Source organism: Gopherus flavomarginatus, chromosome 15, assembly GCF_025201925.1.
Source record: "Gopherus flavomarginatus isolate rGopFla2 chromosome 15, rGopFla2.mat.asm, whole genome shotgun sequence".
In the NCBI taxonomy this organism is placed as follows: Eukaryota; Metazoa; Chordata; order Testudines; family Testudinidae; genus Gopherus; species Gopherus flavomarginatus.
The window spans coordinates 26,708,782-26,731,098 of NC_066631.1; the positions used below are offsets into that span (position 1 = coordinate 26,708,782).

General features: G+C 42.1%; 1 protein-coding gene across 1 annotated transcript in view; it reads right to left on the reverse strand.

Annotated features, from left to right (window-relative positions):
- Positions 1 to 22,317, reverse strand: part of KDM2B (lysine demethylase 2B) — a 185,209-nt gene that overhangs the window by 158,976 nt on the left and 3,916 nt on the right. The window contains exons 3-4 of the mRNA XM_050923908.1: positions 20,800 to 20,878; positions 13,111 to 13,157 (exon numbers count right to left, since the gene is read on the reverse strand). Of these exons, the coding sequence (XP_050779865.1) occupies positions 13,111 to 13,157; positions 20,800 to 20,878 (126 nt within the window). The remainder of the gene's footprint in view (positions 1 to 13,110; positions 13,158 to 20,799; positions 20,879 to 22,317) is intronic.

Sequence of the window (22,317 nt, forward strand, 5' to 3'; positions counted from 1 at the left end):
TACGTCTTTTAAAACACTCATGAAGTTCCAGCAAGTTTATATAATTAAATTCAGATGGCAAATATTCGATAGAGAACTGGCCTTCTACACAAGTAGAAACATTAGTAACAAAAGAGTCCAATGGTGCAGGTCACAAGTGCTACTGGTTGCCAAAGTGACCACTCTTCTATTAGTCCAGGCTTACTTGGACTAGCAAACCAGTTGCCAGCACAAATGCTGACCAAGCTAACCCCTTAAACAGTATTAACAAGCATGGAGGGATGAAGTGATTAGGTCTTTTCTTTTTCCGGATCTTTTTTGTGGTTCTAAAACATTAAATTGATAGATGACAGAATCTGACAGGGTATTTCTACACTACAGAGATTATATCAGCATAACCATGTCGCTGCAGCGATGCTGGCCTAACTGCTAGCTCCACAGTACAGATGCAGCCTACACTAATAGAAAGGGTTTTTACATCAGTGTAGGAACTACACAACAACAGTAGTTATGTTGATGGAAGCATTCATCTGTTGACACAACTGCGTCCACCCAGGGGGTTAGGTCAGCATAGCTACATCAGTCAGGCAGGTGGATTTTTCACACCCCTCACAGACATGCCTATGTCTATCTAAATTTTAAGTGTAGCATAGGCCTGGGACTCCTGAAGAGCTAAACGATGCTGATCAAGTTCCCAGCTGCAGTGTGAGAAATAACAGGACTTCAAGTCAAACCTACTGCAAGAGTGAGAGTAACCTCTCCAGCTGAGCAACACAGATTAGCTCAGGAAAGAATTTTATCTAATCCACCTCAGACTGAAGAGTGATGGGAGAGTGTATCAATGAAAATACAAGTATCCTCAAGTGCTTTGTCAGGGATCCAGGAGGGAGCTTGCACCCGAGAATTGGTAATCAATCAATCAAAGGACTGAGTTTAGCCCTGAAAAGAGAATTTATACATGACATTTGACTGAGGTACTTCAGGACATGAAGAGTAAACAGAAAACGGATCAGTTTCTCCTTAATTCATAATGCCAGACAGTATGAGAAGAAGAAGGCTCTCAAGCATAATGGTAGATATATTTGAGCAGGAAACATTTCACACAGCCTATTGTCAGCATCTGACACTCCCTACAACAGGTGGTCAATGATAAGGTGTATGTGTAGTTAGACATGCTAAGGCAGGGTCAGTTTTCATGCTTCAGGGAGTCTGCTGATTATAGCAGATGTCACATAGCCCTTCTGTCCCACCAGTAGAGACTACTGCATACCCAGTCATGTGCTTTAGGAGCAGAATACCCGTCTGGCTGAAGCAATGGTTTGATCTGCTAATCCTATGCCCCTTAGCTCTTTCAAAGGGACAGAGAAAACTACTCAGAAGGGACAACTCCCACGTTTAATTATATCAAGAGATATTATGTAGCTCATCAGAATTTTAAAACTCATTTTAAGTGATAAAGAGACAATACAATTACATGCCTCCCAGGACAGGCAAAACCCAGCAACATTAGTTATTTTTAGGTGGAGAAGTCATTTTAACTGTGGATTAAACATTACTTTTAGTTACAAAATATTATGTAGTTGTGAGAGACGAAGCACAGCCTGTATGCTGAAGTCAGTCTCTTAAATGACATTTCAGTATCCAGAGGGGCTAGAGGGGCAAAGACAAAACCATTCAGGTTACAAACTGTGCCCTATCTGCATTTCACTGGGAGTTTCAAGTTGCACACAACAAACAAGCACGCGCGTGCACACAGAAATAATGGAGCAATAGAAATAAGCAGGTGGGGTTTTCCTGCAGGTGTCTGCGAGCTTTTAAATAGGGGCTGGTGGAGAAAAGGGATCAAGCTTGTTTGCTGAATCCCTTCTTATCCAACTTTTTTTAAAAGGAATCCCCCAACTGTATAGCTATCAAAGCTTCTTCCCACAAGCTTTCTCCAATGACTTCTATCTTTAGATGGATTTTACACTAGATTAAGCAATGATTTAAAAATAATCCACAAACTGCCTCCTAGGAAACGAACTTTGTGGTTTACACTGGCTAGCCCCAATGACAATTAATAGAGCCCCCATATGCTCTAGAGGAATTGCCTTATTTAAGAGGGAGCAAATCACAAATGACTAATGTCATTACTACAAAATTAAAGTCAATAATTTGGAGATTGATTTTTATAAATATGGCATATTATTTCACACAGGCTTTAAATAATACATTTGATGGCACAGTCATTCAACATTCTTTGTGGCTTATGTGTGAAATGGGTCTGGTCATGTTGCTTTGGGACCTTCACTTTTTAATTTTGTGACATTAAGGTTGAATATTCAAACACACCAGTGTTGAATTAATGCAGATTAACAGATTATTATAATATACCCAGACCAAACATTATATTAAAACACACAAGAGTGAGGAAAATGCAGACTAACTGTTAATTCATGTGGCTGGCAGCCTGTAAAATGCTAGTTTTTGAAAGGTTGTTTGTAGTGTTGCTGTAGCTGCGTCAGTACCAGGGTATGAGAGAGACAAGGTGAGTGAGGTACAGGTCTCTCGCAACTTATGCGCATTTAACATGCGCGATTTCAGCTTTACGCTGAAAGGCCTGGAGTCTGGGAGGGGGCGTGTCATAGTACCTTTCCCCAATCTGAACCTTAGAGTCCAAAAGTTGGGGTACCAGCATGAATTCCTCTAAGCTTAATTACCTTCTTCGATCTGATAAGCTGCCACCAACCAGGAATTCCAGTGCCTGATACACTCTAGTCCCCCCAAAACCTTCCCTGGGGACCCCCAAGACCCAGACCCCCTGGATCTTAACACAAGGAAAGTAAACCCCTTTCCTCACCGTTGCCTCTCCCAGACTTCCCCTCCCTTCTCTTCCCCTCCAGGTGTTCCCTCCCTGGGCTCCTGGAGAGATAGACAGATTCACGCTCCTCCGTGAATCTAAACCAAAGGGATTCCACCCTTCTCCCCTCCCTTCCCCTTCCCTGTTAAGTACAGACTCAATTCCCTTGAGCCTCAACAAGGGGAAAAAATCACACAGGTCTTAAAAGCAAAACTTGTAATAAAAAGAAAGAAAAAAAGTGAAAGTTATCTCTGCAATTTAGATGGTAAGAGTTACAGGGTCTGTCAGCTTACAGACACCAGAAAGAAGCCTCTCCCAGCAAAAATACAATTTAAAATACTTCCAGCAAACTACATATTTGCAAATACAGAAAACAATCAAAAGACTATAACTGCCTTTCTTACTAAATACTCACTATTCTGAATATATAAGAGACTGTAGCAGGGAGATTGGCAAGAAACCTGGTTGCACGTCTAGTCCCTTCCAGGACCCAGAGAGAACAAAGGCCAACCCAAAAAACAAAAACAAAGGCTTCCCTCCACCGAGATTTGAAAGTATCTTGTTTCCTGATTGGTCCTCTGGTCAGGTGTCCGGTTCACTGTTTGTTAACCCTTTACAGTAAAAGAGACATTAACCCTTAACTATCTGTTTATGACAGGGCATGGCCTCAAGTAGAAGAGGCGTGGCCTCAAGATTTAAAGGTCCTAGTGCACCAGCTGTGGCTGGGAGTCCCAGGGCCTTTAAATCACCCAGGGGGCTCCCAGCTGCAGAGGTGGCTCATAGTCCCTGGGGCAAACTAAAGGGCCTGAGGCTCCAGCCACCATGGAGCTTCAGGCCCTTTAAATGCCAGCCCCAGCCCGGCTGCCGGAGCTCCGGGCGGGATTTAAAGGGCTCCGCGAGGCTTTCTGCCACAGTGGGGAGCCCAGTGGAGCCCTTTAAATGCCCCCCGGTCCCACCGACGGAGCTGCGGGCAGGATTTAAAGGCCTCCGCCAGGCTCCCCACTGTGGCGGGAAGCCCGGCGGAGCCCTTTAAATCCCGCCCGCAGCTCCGGCAGCAGGCCGGGGGGCATTTAAAGGGCTCCACTGGGCTCCTCACCGTGGTGAAAAGCCTGGCAGAGCCCTTTAAATTCCACCCGCAGCTCCGGCAGCTGGGCAGGGGGCATTTAAAGGGCTCCACTGGGCTCCCCAACGTGGCGGAAAGCCTGGCGGAGCCCTTTAAATTCCGGCAGCCAGGCGGGGGGTGGCCTTTAAATGCCATCCACAGCTCCAGCGGCGGGCCTGGGGGGGCATTTAAAGGGCTCCACCGGCCCTTTAAATGCCCTCCCTCTCCAGTCCTGCCGACGGAGCTGTGGGCAGAATTTAAAGGGCTTGGGGTTTTGACTATATGCGGTTTTTACGCGATAACCGCGGAACGGAACCCCCACCTAAGATGCGACAGACCAGTAATATCTTTTATTGGACCAACTTCTGTTGGTAGAAAGGACAAGCTCTGTGAACCTCAAAAGCTTGTCCCTTACACTAACAAAAGATGATCCAATAAAAGATATTACTTCACCTCCCAGTCTCTCTCAGTTTTCAAAGGGTTAATTTCAATCATACACTGGGGGACACCACCGTACTGTTAACCAGATTAACATATCAGTGAGCCAAATTCCTCCCGGATGTGACTCCACTAAAGTCACTGGATTTATAACAGGAAGAATCTGGTCAATTGAGTTTTGCAAAGTGAACAATTCTGAGACTAGAAGTGCTGCCCTAGTTACTATTTTTGGAAAGTGACTCACAAGGGAGGCTGCTCTCTCTTTTTTAATACCATCCTGGGCTTTGAGAGTGGAGGTGAGTCCTGTGTTACAAAGGAGTGCTTATTAAGGGCACTGTTTGGGGAACACATGGAAGGGGAATAAATTGAAGAGTTGTAAAGAAAATAAAATTATAAGATTAACCTCAAAGGGGGTATTACAAGATGCTGATTTTAGCAGCTTCTCCCTCTGGACAAATCACTCCAAACTCAACCAAAAAATAGACTCTAAAGAGAAAAATAATAAAAGAGATCACAGAGGGACTTCATCAACAGCTTCATCTGAAGAATGCAAGTAACACAATCTGTGACAATGACTAGATGAAAAATAGGAAGGAATTATTTAAACTCGACTAGAATGATCCTAGGGAAGATATGGGGAAGAATAACACTACAGTACTATAGCATAAGGAAAGAACCGTTTTCAAAAAAGCATGGCCAAAATCCCCAATCCAAATACCCATAGACTTTGTGACTGGCTCTTTTTCTCAGTTTTGAAGCCTATCTTCACTGAAGTTGCCTCAATATCCTGTATGCATGCGGATCTTATTGCAAGATAGGACAGTAGAAAGCTTCAGCAGCAGCAAACCCTGCAAGCCTTATTTCCTAAGAACCCTTCTGTGGAAGCATGGCTTAAACAGGGTGTAGTTTTCAGGACCTTGTGGAGGATGTAGGGGGCCCTGTTTAGATTTTCTCCAGTGTTCCCAATATAACTTCAGTTCAGCCCTGGAAGGGTTAAGGAAACTGCTCCTTATACACCACTAGTCACCCTGCCTGGTTCATGTCCTGAACACAGCTACAAAATGAGACAACTAGTCTTAGTTAGTTAGTTATGTTCCTGATCCTCCTCCTGTGTTAGAGTGAAGGCTGACTGTTTGGAACCAGTTCCATAGTCTATTCCATTGTCTATGTCTTTATGTAACACCATCAGATTAGGCCCAAAACTTGGATTTTGTAAAACCCTGGGGTTGTATTTTTTTAAATTACAAGAAACAATGGAACAGGTTCCATTAAATTACCTTTTTTAATTCACGTTTTCATTTAAATTTAAATACCCTCCCACGATGTCTGCAAAGTGGACATTGCAGAATTGTGCTACTGCAGGATAACAAGACAGCAGAATCCAGAGAGTAGCACATACCCGTTCATACTTTGGAACACAAACAGCATTGACCTGAACAAGAAGAGGAGAAATGTTACCATGAATGGAAATATTTCACATTCATATTTTTACACACCAAGGGCCTTCTGTAAGATCAGCCTAGAAAATCTTGACTCAGGTCTTCTGTTCCCCTTTATATATGGCTTTCCCATTGACAGGACAAAACCTACATATACAGGGAGAATAACCAGTCTGAATCAAAACCTGCATAAGGATTTGGGGGCAGACTTATTCCCTCCCTGCATAACCTAAATTTAATTTTAGGTCCCTCTCCTTATGGCACAGTTCCTCCAAAGAAAAGATCCCCAACCTACCTCCCAGTTCCCAATTCCAAACCTCCATTGACGCATCCTGAGCATCAGCTCAATGGAAAAAGTAACAGACTTGTATTAAGGAGAAACGAGAACAAGTTTTTTGCATGGCAAAGGTCCTTTTCTATACTGCATGGTCATGTGACTTCATCCCATTTTATATCTGCACTGTTTATTTCATCTTCCTGAGTGTGGGACTGTACATTTATAAACTATGTTTCCCTAGTTCTGCCCAGACCTCACTGCTCAAATCTCTCCAACTCACTTTAGAGTTTGGTGTGAATTCAACCATGATACCATTTTCAGACAAGAACAAAACCAGAAGAGCAGCAAACACACAGGAGAACTGAACCAAAATGTTTTAGGAAGCAGTTATCCAGGTTTTAGGGAAGGGCTTATTTTTTTGGACTATAGCAATCCTAGAAGTCCCAGACTGGGCTACTACTAGCACAAAGCAGAAACAGATCTGCACAGCCCAGCTCACGACATACTATGCTAGTATGCCCAAGAACCAGAAAGTGAAAATACTGGCTTCTTGTAACTGTCTCTGCACCTTCTTCCATGCTGCTTAAAGCATGGAATGTCCTTCCCTGACGTGACTTGCAAAGCCACTACCATGTCCTTCAAATCTCACCACAAGACTACTTCTGCAGAGCCACCAATTAATGAACAAGGATGAGGAGCAGATAGAGATGGTGATACTTACTTTAGCAATTTATATAAAAACAGCAGATTTATATATCTAAAATGTGTATATATTATGCTTCTTACACTCCTCTTCCCCACTCCATTATTACTGCACATCTTCTCACAGTCTGGTGAGAATTCAACCAAATTTCAATAATAATTTGGGGCAGGGTATTTGTAAATCAACAAGAGCAAGTATTTCTGATCTTAAGTGGGGCTGCTCGGGACCACTGCAATACAAATATTTAATAACAGAATGACTAGTTGAGAGAGAGACAACTGAGCTCTTGACAGGTTGTGGCCATTAAATATAAACTAAAAGTTACTGTCATGGGGGGGGAGGGAGTGGAGGAGTTAACCCTTTTTGCCCTGACCACATTCAACTTGGGTAAACAAAATCTGCCTGCCTAAATTAACTAAGGGGTGTCTCATGCCCTCTTTCTCTTCTGCATAGGAGAGGCCATGATCAGGCTCACAGACAAGTTATATATTAACCACACACACACTGCACATAGATGTAAGAGTCATCTGATGGTTACAATAGTAACCAAAAGTCAGGGGACTCCTGGGGTCTGTTCCTTACACTGCTATGTACTTGCTGCATAAACCTGGGCAAATCAGTTCACCTCTCTGCCTCAGTTTGCTCCTTTGTAAAAGCAGAATAATACTATTTACCATGCCCCATTGTCAAGCATGGCATCACATAGAGTCTGTGAAGCATACTCTCCACTATTACAGTAATGCACAATATGCTCCAATGCCAAACTTAGGGCAAGCTTGCTTGGGCCTTTGCTCTATGAACTACTATTAATTTCACGAGCAGTATTCACCCTTCAGGCCCAATTTTATTTCACTTAAGCAAATGACAATTTAGCCATGCAATTCACTGGGAGTAAGATCAGATCCTTAATGTCTTCACCAGTTATGATATAAAGACTTTCTTTACGGCAGACATGACTGAGTGCAGTCTGTCTTACTAATCAAAGGGCAAAATGGAAGACTTAATCCTGCACTTGCAGGGGCCAAAGACTTCCATTTAAAAGGTCCTTTCCATTCAGAATGTCAAGGATCTTATGTTACAGTTTCTCCCTTTATCTGTGTCAGTAAAACACAATTATAAACTCACAGTTGAGACATAAGCCATTACTCATATTTCTTTAAATGCTCAATTTGCATCTGAGATTTTTGGCTGAACTATTTCTTGGCATTTCAAATGCCAAATCAGAAGCAAAATCTAGGTACAGACATGTCTGTCTGTTCATCTGCTCCCAACAAAGCAAGCAAAGGAATGTGAACATAGGCATTTGGTTTTCTTTTAACCCTCTGTTCTGAGATCAAAAGCTGCAGCCAGGACTGCAAGAGTTGATAGAATCACAGAAATCACAGATGGAAGAGATCTATTAGGGTCATCTAGTACATCATCCCCTGGGACCCAGGAAGGATTGTTGTCAACAATACAGTTTCTAGTGCTTTGTCCTGTCTAGTTTTTAATGTTGTATCTAGATTTAATTCAAGAGGGCATTAGACCCTTTTATGTTTATGAATGGTTCCCTGGTGAGCAAAGACAAAAGCAACAAAGTTTTTCAAAACACTTCATGAAGAGAACACAATAACTAAATGAAAATAAAACAACATTTTTTACTCCTTTAAACAGTAAGTTTCAAGATAATGAGGTAGACGCCAACACTATTCTTGAAACTGTAAAGCATTTTATGACAAATGGCAATGACATTCTGCCCTTCAGAACGAGCATTCAGATCCGCATTACAGAATGAAGTTGTAAGGCCCTATTAGTTATTAAACTATAGCTGAGTTTTTCCTCTTTTAAGTATTGTCTGAAGTTTTTAAGTAGGCCAATTGTTTTTATCCCTCTCTCCATTTGTATTCTTGACAGCCACTTCACAGATCAGATAAATTCCAATCACTGAAATTAATCCACTGCCTTCAGGTTTAAAGAGTATTTGAGCTGTCATTCATTTGGAGTTAGTAGTCAAATATATTTAGTTAGAACTATTATTATAATTCTCTAATTTAAAGTGGCTAGTCTTTGAAAGTAAAATTGTAATATTTATATATACACAGACACACACATACACTGTCTCTAGACAAATGTTAAAACCGTCAAATTGGGGACAATAATGATATTTTGTTATAACGCTTTTCTAAAGCCCAAAAACAATCATAATATTTCCACAGTATTTTTTTAAGATTCCACTGAATACAGTTGTTTAAAAAAAAAACAAAAAAACAATGAAATGCAAATATTGCTACATTATGTACCAGAAGTGACACTGGCTATAAACAAGAGCTTCACTGTCATTCTGAAGGGAGAAATGCAAATAAACAAAAAGCAAACCTAGTGACAAGTCAACTGGATTTTAAAAATTCTCTTTTAATAATTGAGGCTGGGATTTTAAAAGGGATTTAAAGGGATTAGACACCAAAATCCATTAATTTAACTGGGATTGAGGCACTTAACTCTTCCAGGTCCCTTTGGAAATCCCAACCATAGGAGTTATTAGTAAGGAAGGTAAAGAAGTTTCTTTATAACATAAGATTTTTAAATCAACAGGAGGGCATGATTTTCAAAAGAATGTAAGTCACTTAGGAACCAAAATCCCATTAATGCTCAATGCAATTTATTTTAGGTTCTCTGAAAAATTTTACCCAGTGTCTTTTCAAAATATTCTTATGACAAAGATAGGAATATTTTAATAATCCTTTTATCCTGAAGGCTCCCTCAGGCATTTCACAAGTTTTGTACACACAGTATTACTGAAATGCAATCACCTCTAAGTTTACAAGGGTGGGGGATTTTTGCCAAAGACATTTAGGGATACACCAACTCTAAGAAGTTGTTCCATGGGTCTTTAATTCTCACACAGAGCAGACGGGAACTTAGTTTTTTAAGATCTCATGTGAAAATACACCATACACACTAAGCCAAAAATCTTGGATAAATGAGTTGAAACAGTATTTCGTATAAAACTCACTCAACTACAGCTTAGAACAGGGGTTCTCAAACTGGGGGTCATGACTGTTCAGAGGGCTGCGAGGTTATTACGTGGGGGGTCATGAACTGTCAGCCTCCACCCCCAAGCCCCGCTTCACCTCCAGCATTTATAAGTGTTAAATATAAAAAAAGTGTTTTAAATTTATAAGGGAGTTTGCACTCAGAAGCTTGCTTTGTTAGAGGAGTCACCAATACAAAAGTTTGAAAACCACAGGCTTAGAACTTTGAGGTTATTCATGCACATTTCAGAAGTTAGCCACAGTCAGTGGAGTTGCATCAGTTTCCACCAGGCCTGAATGTGGACCTGTGTGCATTGTAAGGCACTCAGATATTACTGTGATGGATGCTGAATGCCATAAAAACTTGAATTGATAGAGATGAGCTGCAGACATGCAGATTCCCCCAAACATTTTTAGATTGAATTTTTTAAAATCAAGTTTCCACCTGTGATATCAAAGAATCAAACAATAGGAGACAATGTTATTGACCAAGTTATAGGTTAGGCTTGGGATTTGTATAAGGATCTTATCCAAATATAATAACAGGATTACTACATAATATTCCAAATTTGGCTCGGCGTGTATACAGAGACCACTCCACCCATTTGTGAGAAATTTCATGTTTCTCACATCAGAAATCAGTTATTCTCAAACTGACTATTTTTATTCCCATTCCATTAATTTACAAAATGGAATATTATTTGTAAATATCCTCCTGCTTTGCTATTCATTCTCACACTAATGTTCCTGGCCAATATAAACAAGAATCTGTGCCCGCTAACATTTCCAGAGACATCAATCTTGGGGAAGAGACAACTCTCCCACTTACATTGTTTTTCCAGTGTAACGGTCTGTTATGCAACACTACACTGCTCCCAGAACATCTACGCATAACCAGTTCAGTGGCTTCACCAGTTTCAGACAGAGTAATGGCAGATTAGAAGCTCTGGTATAAATCTACAAAACGTTATTCTGGGGTTCAACGAACTAGCATTAACAGAAGTCACCTGCTTTAAGCCTCTGACCTGCAAAAGAAGAGATTCAACTATGTTCAACCTCCGAAATGAGGATTTTCTCAGCAGCTAAAATATTATTTATTAGTTGTATTATTGTAGCACCTAGAAGCCCAGTCACAGACTGATACCATGTCATACTAGGCACTGTGCAAACAGAACAAAAAGACAATCTCTGCCCCCCCAAAGAACTTACAGACTGAGTAACATGAGATTAAGAAGAGCTACCTCATTCTCTCATATGATTTCATGTTTCCTATTTTATTCTAACAATGCATAGACCATGGATGTGCTCTAATAAAGGCATCAAAATAATACTTCCCACTCCACTTACACAGTGTCTTTTATACAGAGGGATCTCAAAGCCCTTTATAAATCTTACTTAATTGACACAATTAAGTTTTGCTTGTGAAGCAGGGCTTACTCTCTACTTGGTAGATGGAAAAACCAACGCCTCTCTCTTTAAATAGGTTAGATTCTTTTCTCATTTCAGATTTTATATTCTTATTGTTTAACTCAAAAGTAATTTTGCAAATGTGCATTCTGGGGCAAAGTATTTATTAAACTGATTTAAAATGTGGGGTCTTATGGCACCGCCTCAATAGAAATAATAACTAACAATAATTAATATTTCAGAATATGAACCATCCCTGTGAGGTATTATAGCTATGTGACCACTTTACCCACCACTGAAATACAGCAACTTTAGGATAAAACACAACAACTGTTTAATAGAACAAAGTATCACTATGTAATAATTTAGGACAGGAAGTAAAGAATAACATTTCTCTCTTAAATTGCAAGGGGATTTAGATAACACATAATTATCTAGCTTATTTGTAGGCAGTGTTGTTGTAGCCATGTCAGTCCCAAGATATTAGAGACAACTTAGAATCATAGAATATCAGGGTTGGAGGTGAGGTAACATGGGTGAGGTAATATCTTTTATTAGACCAATTTATAAAAATTGCCATGGAATTGTTAATAACAACAGGGATCATGGTTTTATGTTGCATTCAAAAGGCAGCACATCTAGCATAGGGTTGCCAACCCTCTCGGTTTCGCCTGGAGTCTCCTGGAATCACACTCTATCTCTGGGAGATTTAAGGTGCTAACAGACTGGCACAGCAGCAGGGCTAAGGCAGGCTCCCTTATCTGCCTTGGCTCCGTGCCACTCCTGGACGTGGCCAGCACTGTCCCTGTGGCCCCTGTGGGGGCAGGGGGTCACTGCATGCTGCCCCTGCCCCAGGTGCTGAGTCCGCAGTTCCCATTGGCTGGGAACTGCAGCCAATGGGTGCTGTGGAGGCAGTGCCTGTGAGCAGCAGTGCGCAGAGACCCCCTCCGTCCCCCCCATCCCCTCCCGCCTAGGAGCCACTGCAAGAGGGATGTGCCAGTTGCTTTTGGGAGCTGACCGAGGTAAGCGCCAACTGCCTGATGCCCTCCTGCACCCCAACCCCCTACCCCAGCCTAGAGCCCGCACCCAAACTTCCTCCCAGAGCCTGCACCCTCTCCCACACCTCAACCCCCTACCCCAGCCCAGTTAAAGTGAGTGAGGGTGGAGGAGAGTGAGCGATGGGGGGGAGGGTGGAGTGAATAGTGGCGGGGCCTTGGAGAAGGGGTGGCAAAGGGCGTGGCCTCAGGGAAGGGACGGATCGGGGACAGGGCAAGGATCTTTGGGTTTGCACAATCAGACAGTTGGTAACCCTACTCCAGCAGTGCAGCATCCTTGAAGACAATCAGAGGGCACTAATTCAATACTGATTCAGCGGGAAAGTGCCATCAATCAAATCATCAAAGCTATTTCATTAAGCTTCTTCACTTGATCTCTCTTAGAGAATTCCCATCAAAGTACTGACCCACCTAACTCTGGATAAGCTTATGAGGAGTTCACAGCACAAGGTGATTTGGCTATCATCGTTCTTTAAAAAAAAAGAACAACAGTTGCTCAACCAATCACAGCTACAAGCTCAACAAATGAAACTGTTGCTTTCCAAGATAAAAATGTATTTGCAGTTAATTACTGGTGCCATTTGGGTGGGAGGACAGGTATTTGATACAAGTTAGTGTAAAGCATTCACCTTACTTTCAAAAGGACATTTATACAGCATGTGGTTTCACAGCTTGGTTAGCACAATTGCTAATAAGGTTTTTCTCCTTTTCCATTTATGAACTGCTTCTCCATTTCTCCTCCCAGATTCTGTGAGTGACCACATGTGTCTACAAACATATCTGGGCACTTACACCAAGTTAATATTTAAAAGCAATACTGAACTATATAGAGTTAGTTCAGTAAATTCAAAACAACTTACCCACTAATAGCTTCACATCTCTGACAGTGAAATCCCGGTCAGGCATTCTATAATTAGAAAAAAAAGCAATGTTAAATGCTATCAAAGTGTGATCACATTTTCTTTACAAGGATATACCAGAAATAAGATTATGGTGTTATTTGTGAATATTGCAATACACATGGTTATTATTAGTAGGGATCAAGCATGGTTTCTCTGAGCAGTGTGGCCAGATTTTGTTGTTGTTGTTTTTGAGGGGGGAAGACAGGGAATGGTATCGAGACATATTCTTGGCTTTTCGAGGCTAGTTTGGTTAGCAGTAGTGCCAAAAAACTGCCTCTGCTTGAAAGTGGGGAGTGTGCACTAGAATCCTGCTAGCAACAATTACATGTGGTCAGGTCTTTTAACAAAACACAATAATATTCTACACTTCTATTGCACCTTCCAGTTGACCATCTCAAGCACTTAGCAAACAATTAGCCCTCACAATATCCCCATGAGGTAAGTGTTATCTTTTTGTTTCAGTGATTTGCATTCTCTCTGCAAGGGCCCCATAGCTGTGGAATTCACTATTTCCCTTGTTTGAAACAGACCCAACCTGATAACCTTCAGCGTTCATTTTTTACCCAACCACTTGAAAATGGGGAAGAGGAGAACTGTTTGAGGAAAAAGGGGATTTGAGGTGACTATTTTAAACTAGTGCACTTGACCATAACATAGAAATGTTGTAGATACAAGGCACCTAGAGCATATGGATGGGTGCTCTTTACTATTTGTATAAATCATCACACATAAACAAAGAAAATAAAAGACAAACCTGACTAAGAGGTAAGTGGGCAAATCCAATCTGCTGAGAACTCCTACTGCCCTAGCACAAGTGAGTAGTACTTATGGAAACAGACAAGGTGGAGGAATACCTTCCTTCCCTTCAAAATGAAACTACATGCTCAGTACTTTGGAGAGGACAGCTAGAGTTGGTTTGTTATTCTCTACAACTCCTGACTGTGTCATGTGCCAGAGTGAGAATTCCACAGTGCTGAATGCAAACTGAGTGGTCAATGTTGTGGAACCCACTTCATGCTAGATTTACATCTGGGAAGTCCAGCTTTAATTTACACCATCTCCACTAACTGCTTATACCTCCCTCTGTAAACTTTGATATGCTGCCGCAGAAGCAAAAATCCCTGCTGCTCCAAACATACCCTTTTCCTTCCTATTCCACCCACCATAGATGCTATGCTCAGCCCTTGCACAATTACGACTGATTTATTCCTGCACTATGGCACAAATTGCAGTTCCACAGACTTCCAGCACTTTCTGTCCCATCAGTAAACACCATCCATTTGTCAAGTCTAATTACAAATCCAGAATGTCAACAATGGGGTTGGGTGGAGGGAGAGAACAGCTACTTTTTCTTTGCAATATCCTTTTCATTTATACTGCAGCTTGTAAAAGAGGATCTCAAAGTGCTTCAAAAGCATTGAGACCCCTGTCTACACTAAAGACCTGATAGCTGCACTACTGCAGCTGTGCCACTGTAAGGTCTCACATGTAGCCACTCTATGGCAACAGGAGAGAGCTCTCCCACTGGCATAATTAAACCACCCGCAATGAGAGGCAGTAACTATGTCGGTGGGAGAGCATCTCTCACCGACATAGCGCTGTCCACAATGGCGCTTCTGTCGGCAAAACTTTTGTCACTTAGGGGCATGAAAAAACCACACCCCTGAGCAACATAAGTTTTGACAGCATAAGTGCTTCTGTGCATAGCTACTACCGCTCATTTAGCTGGTTTTATGATGTCGACGTGAGAGCTCTCTCCTGTCAGCATAACGTGCCTTCACGAGCACTCTTACATCGGCACAGCTGTAGACATGGCCCGAGTTAACAAAACTCACACAACCATATCAATTTGGTAAGGGATATATAAGGATCCCTTTTCCTAACACCAAAATGAAGCCACTCCTGGGGTAGAACACAGTTGAACAGAGCAGAGAGAGAAGACTACTGTATCCAGCTGAAACTGCAGGAGAAATTAGGAAGGCAGAATGTAATTACCTGACTTTGAATTTGGCCTAACATTAGGGTTAAAACATCAACATAAAATATGATCCTTGGGATCTGTACTGACCGTAAGTGTTCAGTTTCAGTTTTCTGTTTTATACAAAACATGTCACCTCCAACAAAACAGTACCTAAATAATATGATGTGTATTGATATAGATGCACAGAGTAGAGTGCCAACGATCAGCCATTAATATTTCTTCCTGAAACACCTTCAAGGGTTCTCACAACAAATTTTTGGTGGCCTCAGACAATTTTTCCTAAATAATTAATTTTAGAACAAACAAATAAATATGCAAATACACATGTCCAAATCATTGTAATTTATTTATGTAGGGTTTTGCAGACTCAGTAATAAAAATAATGTACAGTTGTCTCTATTCTTTACTGGACCTAAACAGAATAGAAACACATATAATATGCTTTGCATGTTTTGTTTTTTTGGTGGTTGTTTTTTTCAGACTTCCTAGCTAGTAAGCCTGCTACTGTGAAATATGATAGTATATTTGTTAATATCATTTTTCACAGGGCTGGAGGATGCAGGGGACTCAGGGCAATGTTGGGGGGGGTGAGCCTGGGGCCTCGCTGCACAGCTGGGGACTGGAGGAGGCAGTGGGGTCAGAGGCAACATGGGAAGGCGATCCCAGGGCCAGAGCCTGAACCGTGGCAGCTGGGGAACAGAGCCCACCGCTGCACAGCTAGAGCCTGCTGCCCACTACCCCAGGGCTGAAGCCCAAGCCCCATCGCCCCTGGGAAGTTGGAGAACACATACTGGTTCCCTGCTCCTACAATGTTTGAGGCTCCAGAAGGGTGTAGGGACCAGGCCCTGGGGGAGGAGTCACTGCTTCCGCCCACCCCTATCATCACCCAGGAGGCTGTGGCTGCAAGAAAAGCCCCTGGTAGCCAAATGCAGCCATAGTGGCTGCATACAAGAAATGCTATAGCTCAGGCCTGCACAACTTGTAAAGCGGCAAGGGCCACATTACTCCAAAGAAAACATCTGAGGGCCGAAACCTCCCAGCCCCGCGGAAACAGCCCCCCCCCCGGGACCTCCTGGCCCACGGAAACACCCCGCCCCAGCATCACCCAGCCCTGCAGAAACAAACCCTCCTTCCCCAGCGGTCGCCCCACCAAAACAGCTGTGGGCCAAAAAGGAAGGTTGGGAGTGGGGAGGTGATACTTGATTTTAAATCAGTTAGGGGCTCCCAGCTGAAGAGGTAGCTGTGAGCTGTCAGGGGCAAATTAAAGGGCCTGGGGCTCCGACGGCTGCGGGAAACTGGAGCTTTGCGGGGCTGGGGCAGGGATATAAAGGGCCCAGAGCTCCTGCCACTGAGGAGAGCCTGAGCCCTTTAAATCCCAGCCCCAGCCCATCCGCTGGAACTGCGGCCAGGATTCAAAGGGCTCTGGGCTGCCTGCAGCCGCCGGAGAGCCCTGAGCCCTTTAAATCTCAGCTGCAGCCGAGAATCTCTGCGGGCAGCCCAGAGCCCTTTGATTCCCAGCCGCAGCTGGGATTTAAAGGGCTCTGGTCTCCCCGCCGCTGTGGGCAGCCCAGAGCCTTTTGATTCCCAGCCGCAGCTGGGATTTAAAGGGCTCTGGTCTCCCCGCCACTGCGGGCAGCTCAAAGCCTTTTGAATCCCGGCCGCAGCTGGGATTTAAAGAGCTCTGGGCTCACCGTCACTGCGGGCAGCCCAGAGCCCTATGAATCCTGCCACAGCTGAGATTTAAAGAGCTCTAGGTCCCCGTCGCTGCGGGCAGCTCAGAGCCTTTTGAATCCCAGCCACGGCTGGGATTTAAAGGGCTCTGGGCTCCCCGCCACTGCGGGCAGCCCAGAGCCCTTTGATTCTCCGTCGCGGGCCGCACAGTGAGCCTCCGCGGGCCGCATGTTGTGCAGGCCTGCTATAGCTGTTCCTTAGAAAGGTCTCCATTTCATGTACTGACCTGGGCCAAGGCTGGTTAGCTTGTGAATTCTGATTAATTGCAGTACAATGTGGTATGACTGCCAGATGGTTAAAAGAGACAATATGTCTTTTCAGACAGCACCATCTCTCCAACTTACAATCATCTTATAACTGCCAATAATCATGGGAGTGTCTAATTGTTCCAAATATCTCCCTAAGGAAGACATGGCTGCTAAAATATCATGACTTCTATTTCCTGCTTCTGGCCACTAGAAATAACAGCTCATTATGGTTGGAAATATGAGATGGAAAAGCACCAATGTAATTTTGTAACTTTACTTTCATTCTTAATAATCTCTTCATCAATTACCACACTTCCTGCTCTTCAAGAGGAGGACCATACATGGCAACAGAATTGTTCAAATACACTTCGTAGATCTGCCAGCCACAAACATGCAAGCTGACTGTTTAACAGCAAACAGAACTGGAAGTACATAGCAACAACTACTTCTAAATGTCACATAGATCTAAAACGATTGTATACAGTGTGTGTAGTATTAACACATTATACATACATACGCAAATATATCTTTTCATCTCAAAGTGTTTGGCATACTGCAAATAGGGATCATTTCATCTACCAAACTACGAAAAAGCAGCCCCTCTGGGGCAAGATACAGCAATGCTACACAAGTGTCTGGGACAGGAAGTAAACAACACTGTATCATTTGAAACTGCAGGGAGAATGTAGGTCAACAAATGTGTTTATCTATATGTGAATTGGGTGAAGACACTGGGGCTAAAAACTCGACTCTAATCTTGTAAAAAATATTTTGGAATGACAGACAGGGCTGGCAATTATTAATGTTGCCCAACACTTCCCATTATAAGATGCTGTTTTCAGTTGCTTATAACTTTGCTGAACTTTAACTGTTTTGGTTGAAATTTTCCATGCTGGCTCTCTGCCTCGGGCTGAATTTTTCTGGATAACTTAAGCCTAAATGGTTAAGCCATTTCTGAGACCAAGGCTAGGGAAAAAGATGTAATCCTGGTGACTTTTTTTTTTAAAAGGTCTTGTGCCCCCATGCTTTGGAGCAGGGACTTGAAATCTGGCCTTTGTTCAGAAATGTGTCTTTTTCTGCTACTGTGAAAATCTCCTCAAATTTGGCCAAGTTACAAGACATTCCATCCATAATGGTCATGATCCAAAACAAGGCTGAGCAGGAGTTACCCTGCAACTGCAGCTCTGGGCTGCTGTGAATCCAGGCACCTGACCTGAGAGCCAGGAGCCTCTCTCCTGTGCGCTCAATGCTCTGCCCTCTGGGCCCAGGAGAGTAGAAAAGGAAGCTTCCTGATTTGAATGCAGCAGGAACAAGAGATGGGCCTGCAGGGGAAGTAGTTTGGGAAAAGAAATCTGGGGGACAGAGAGGGATGGAAACTGGGACCAAAAGGGAGAAAGAAGGAGACCAGGAATTCGGGTGAAAGGCAAGACTGCAATTGGAGGGGCAAGGAGACTGGAACTAGGAACTCAGGAGGGAAATGGAGGAGTAAGGTGGCAGGGTCCAGGCAGCCAGTAGGTAAGGGCAGAGATTGAGATCAGACTGAGAAGCTGAAGGAGGAGACTTGGACTGGATGGGCAAGACAACTGGGACTGAGCACAAGTGAAGCAGAAAAAAGAAGGGGGGAAGACACATCTGACAAGCAGTGGAGCTACAGGGGGAAGAGTGTTACTGGCTGGGCAAAGGAACTAGGATAAGGAGGTAAGGGAGGAAACTGAGACTGGATGAGAATCCCAGGGAGGGAGAATGAGACTGGGAGCCATTGGGGACAGGGAACAGAGCTGAAGGGAGAGAGAGATCAGATGAGGAACCAAGGAGCGGGGCAGGGGAACTGGGATTGACTAGGCAAGACTGGGAAAAAAATCTGGACGAGGCGCTAGAAGTGGGAAAGAGACAGGACAGGGACAGGGCAGGAGTCTCACTTAAGAAGATGGGCACAGACTCTTCTGGTCTACTATAGCACACTCCACTCCAGAGCACAGACTGGAATCCAAAATTCTTGAGTCTCACCATTCCTCTGCTTGCAGCAAATATCTGTGAAACCCAAGGCGAAGTGTCCTATCCCCCTTTAGTGCTGGTCTAAATAAAGGATGACAACCTACTACCGCTATAAATTACTTCATTAACTGAAGTGGCAGAGGTCTGTGTGGTGGATCTAAAGATTCTAACCCTGACAAGACCCATGTCGGTGTCAATATGATGCCATTTGATGGAATTTCTGTTTTTATTACTTGGTTCTCTTAAATCTAGGAAATTACACATACACTTACATTAAAAGAGTATTAAGGTCACAAAGTCAAGCACTCAAAAATTAGGAAATGCCAGAATCAAAGTGCCTGTGCAACCCTAATTAGTCCTCTTGTACATATGCATTATGATACAGCTTTTAATTATATGATCACATAGTATTTTAATGCAAAATTTTGTAGGTTTATATAAACATATCACATACCAACTACTCTTGGCAAGAAGAAATATATATATACTTAGAAGTGCAAATTTAGATGAGATGGAATTATATTATTCCACAGAATACAAAATAACAAAAATGTACTTATGTATCTCACTCCTAGCATTGGAAATTAATATAAATTGCATTTCTAACATTCTTTTGACCAAGAGACAGTCAATCCTAAGTACATATTTACACTTCCTGCAAGAAATTCTATTTCAAGCTAACACGTGAATCAATGCACATTTTAATAAAAATTATTAGAACCTGGGATTTCCCATAAGAGGCAAATCAATATACCTGACCAAATGTCCAGTGGGGATTCTCTTCCAGACTCCTCCAATGGATCATTTAGGTCCTAATATATCAGATTTGATTTGTGCCTATTTTACACATCAAAAAATTACCTAGACTCTTTAAAAATCTAGCCCCAGTTCTTTACTCTGACAGCCTCTGGCTGTGAAATCCATCTATTGGCAGAAGCTGCACACATGACATGCTTAGTGTTGTAGGAGGGGGAAACAGAATACAGCATCAGTTAACCAAGTGCCTTTCCACTAGAAAAGGAAAGAGACACTAGAATGATATCAGTAGCTCGTAAGGGTCAGAGAAACTGGCTAGTCAAGTCTGGCTGTTGGAGACTATTTAAGATCATCACAGCAGACTAGGGCACACATGCTCCTTCCCTTTGATAAGCATTAAAGTGAGAAAAATGACTAAAATTGTTATCCTGGGACTCCCTATGTATTCTCTCCCAAATACTTCCAAACCCAGTTCAGAATCCAAAAGATGTTTTTTCTAACCACTGCCTCTGCAAGCTCCACCTGCGAGCTGAAAATCATACTGCATTCTTTCAATCTTAAGGCTTCATCAGTAATAACAATTCTGCAACTTAGCTGACAGCTCGTTTATACTGTGTGAGACAGAGTAGAATGTAAAAGTCATAATTAGAGAATTGCATATTATGTCACTAGGGCACAGACTGGGAGCTGGAAACCTGGGGTTCTGTTTCCATCTTTGTCCCTGACTCCCTCTGTGACACTGTCGCCACTTAACCTTTCCCTCCCTCAATCTGCTCATGTGTAAATTAAATATAATCATCCTACCCACCTCCCATAGGTGTTGTGAGGCTTCATGTTTTTAATGGATTTGAGTTCCTCAGATGAAAGACCATATACAAGTGCAAAGTTATAATTTTGTAAACATTTACTAACAAGTAAGATTTTGTTGTAACTTACCTAATTCCCAGACCATCTTTACTTCTGAAGAGAAGGGGAACCCTGAGAGCTTCTCTTTGCACATACTCAAAAGTAAGATCTGTTTGAATATTTGAATAAAAAACATAATCAATTACAATGACATCCTCACTTCACACTAGATTTTTTCAAGATTCACTATTTTAATTTCTCAAGCAAAAAAAAAAATCACTATCACTTAAACAAAACTGCAAAGAGAGTGAACTTTTTTAGGTCAAAAGCAAAATCTGAGTGATTGACAATACTCTCCCAGCTGCTCTCTATTTTTCCTATTCCCTGATGCATATAAAGCAGAATGCATTCAGAGATTCTCAGTTGTCCAAGGTTGAGAAGCCCTGGTTATGATAAAATGCCAAATTAACACTTACAGCAAATTCACAGCTAAGTAACTGTTAAGAGGCCTGGCATGCACAGAGGAAATATAAAGGTCAAGCTATATATTTGGGTTTTAAGAAATATACTGTTTCTGTTGGGCTTTACAGAAGTACAGTGTAAGGTCCTGGTTCTACAAATACTTATGCACATATTACTTTACACATTAATAATCTCACTGAGTTCAACGGGATTACTTACATTTGTAAAGTTATATGCAGTTTTGTTGTAGGCATGTCAGTCCCAGAATATTACAGAGATAATGTGGGTGAGGTAATCTCTTTTATTAGATCAACTTCTGTTGGTGAGACAAGCTTTTGAGCTATATAGATCTCTTCCATTTATAAAATGAAGCATTTTTAAAGTTAAGCAGGTGTGTGTCTGCACTATGGGGCTATTAATGTGGAAATCTTATTGTAATTTCTGACACAGTTAAGGTGATAAGAGGGAGGGAGGAAATCTCTTTTCAATAGAAATGATTAATTTAATGCCAAAATAACCAGAACATTGGACACAGACTTGGTTGTCTGTACACTGAACAGTATCACATTATTATTTCATTCTGAGGACTAAGCTGAACTGTTAATGTTTATATGCAGTGGTATGAAATGACATATGTCATACCTGAAACAATGGTGTATGTGATTCAATGACTAGTGAAAAAGTGACAAGCAGTGATTGGGGGTGGGGGTCAGGGGTACTTATAATCTATTTGGACTCTGCAGCATAGAAGTGAAATTAAATCTTGAAGTGGCCGCATAACACCTATCTGTGATCTGTAATCCTCCTTCCATAAATGAGAGTAAGTCTTATGCAGCATCTCTAAAGGATGCCTTGCATATAATAAATACGTAAATAGCTTAAAAATAAAAACACGTATAGTTTGACTCCTCAGCAATCCAAATACAACAGGTCTAAACACCCAATTTATACATAACCACTTTTAATTGCTTAGGTAATTTCATTATCTAAGAACATCCTTCATGGGACTCTGCATGAGATTTACCATCCTCAGATTTATACACCTTGTGTCTGTTTACTATCAAAACAACTGTAAGGGGGTGAGGGAAATCAGTACTAATTTCCCCTTTTTACTTGTTTCTTAACCTCTCTTTTTACAACACTTTT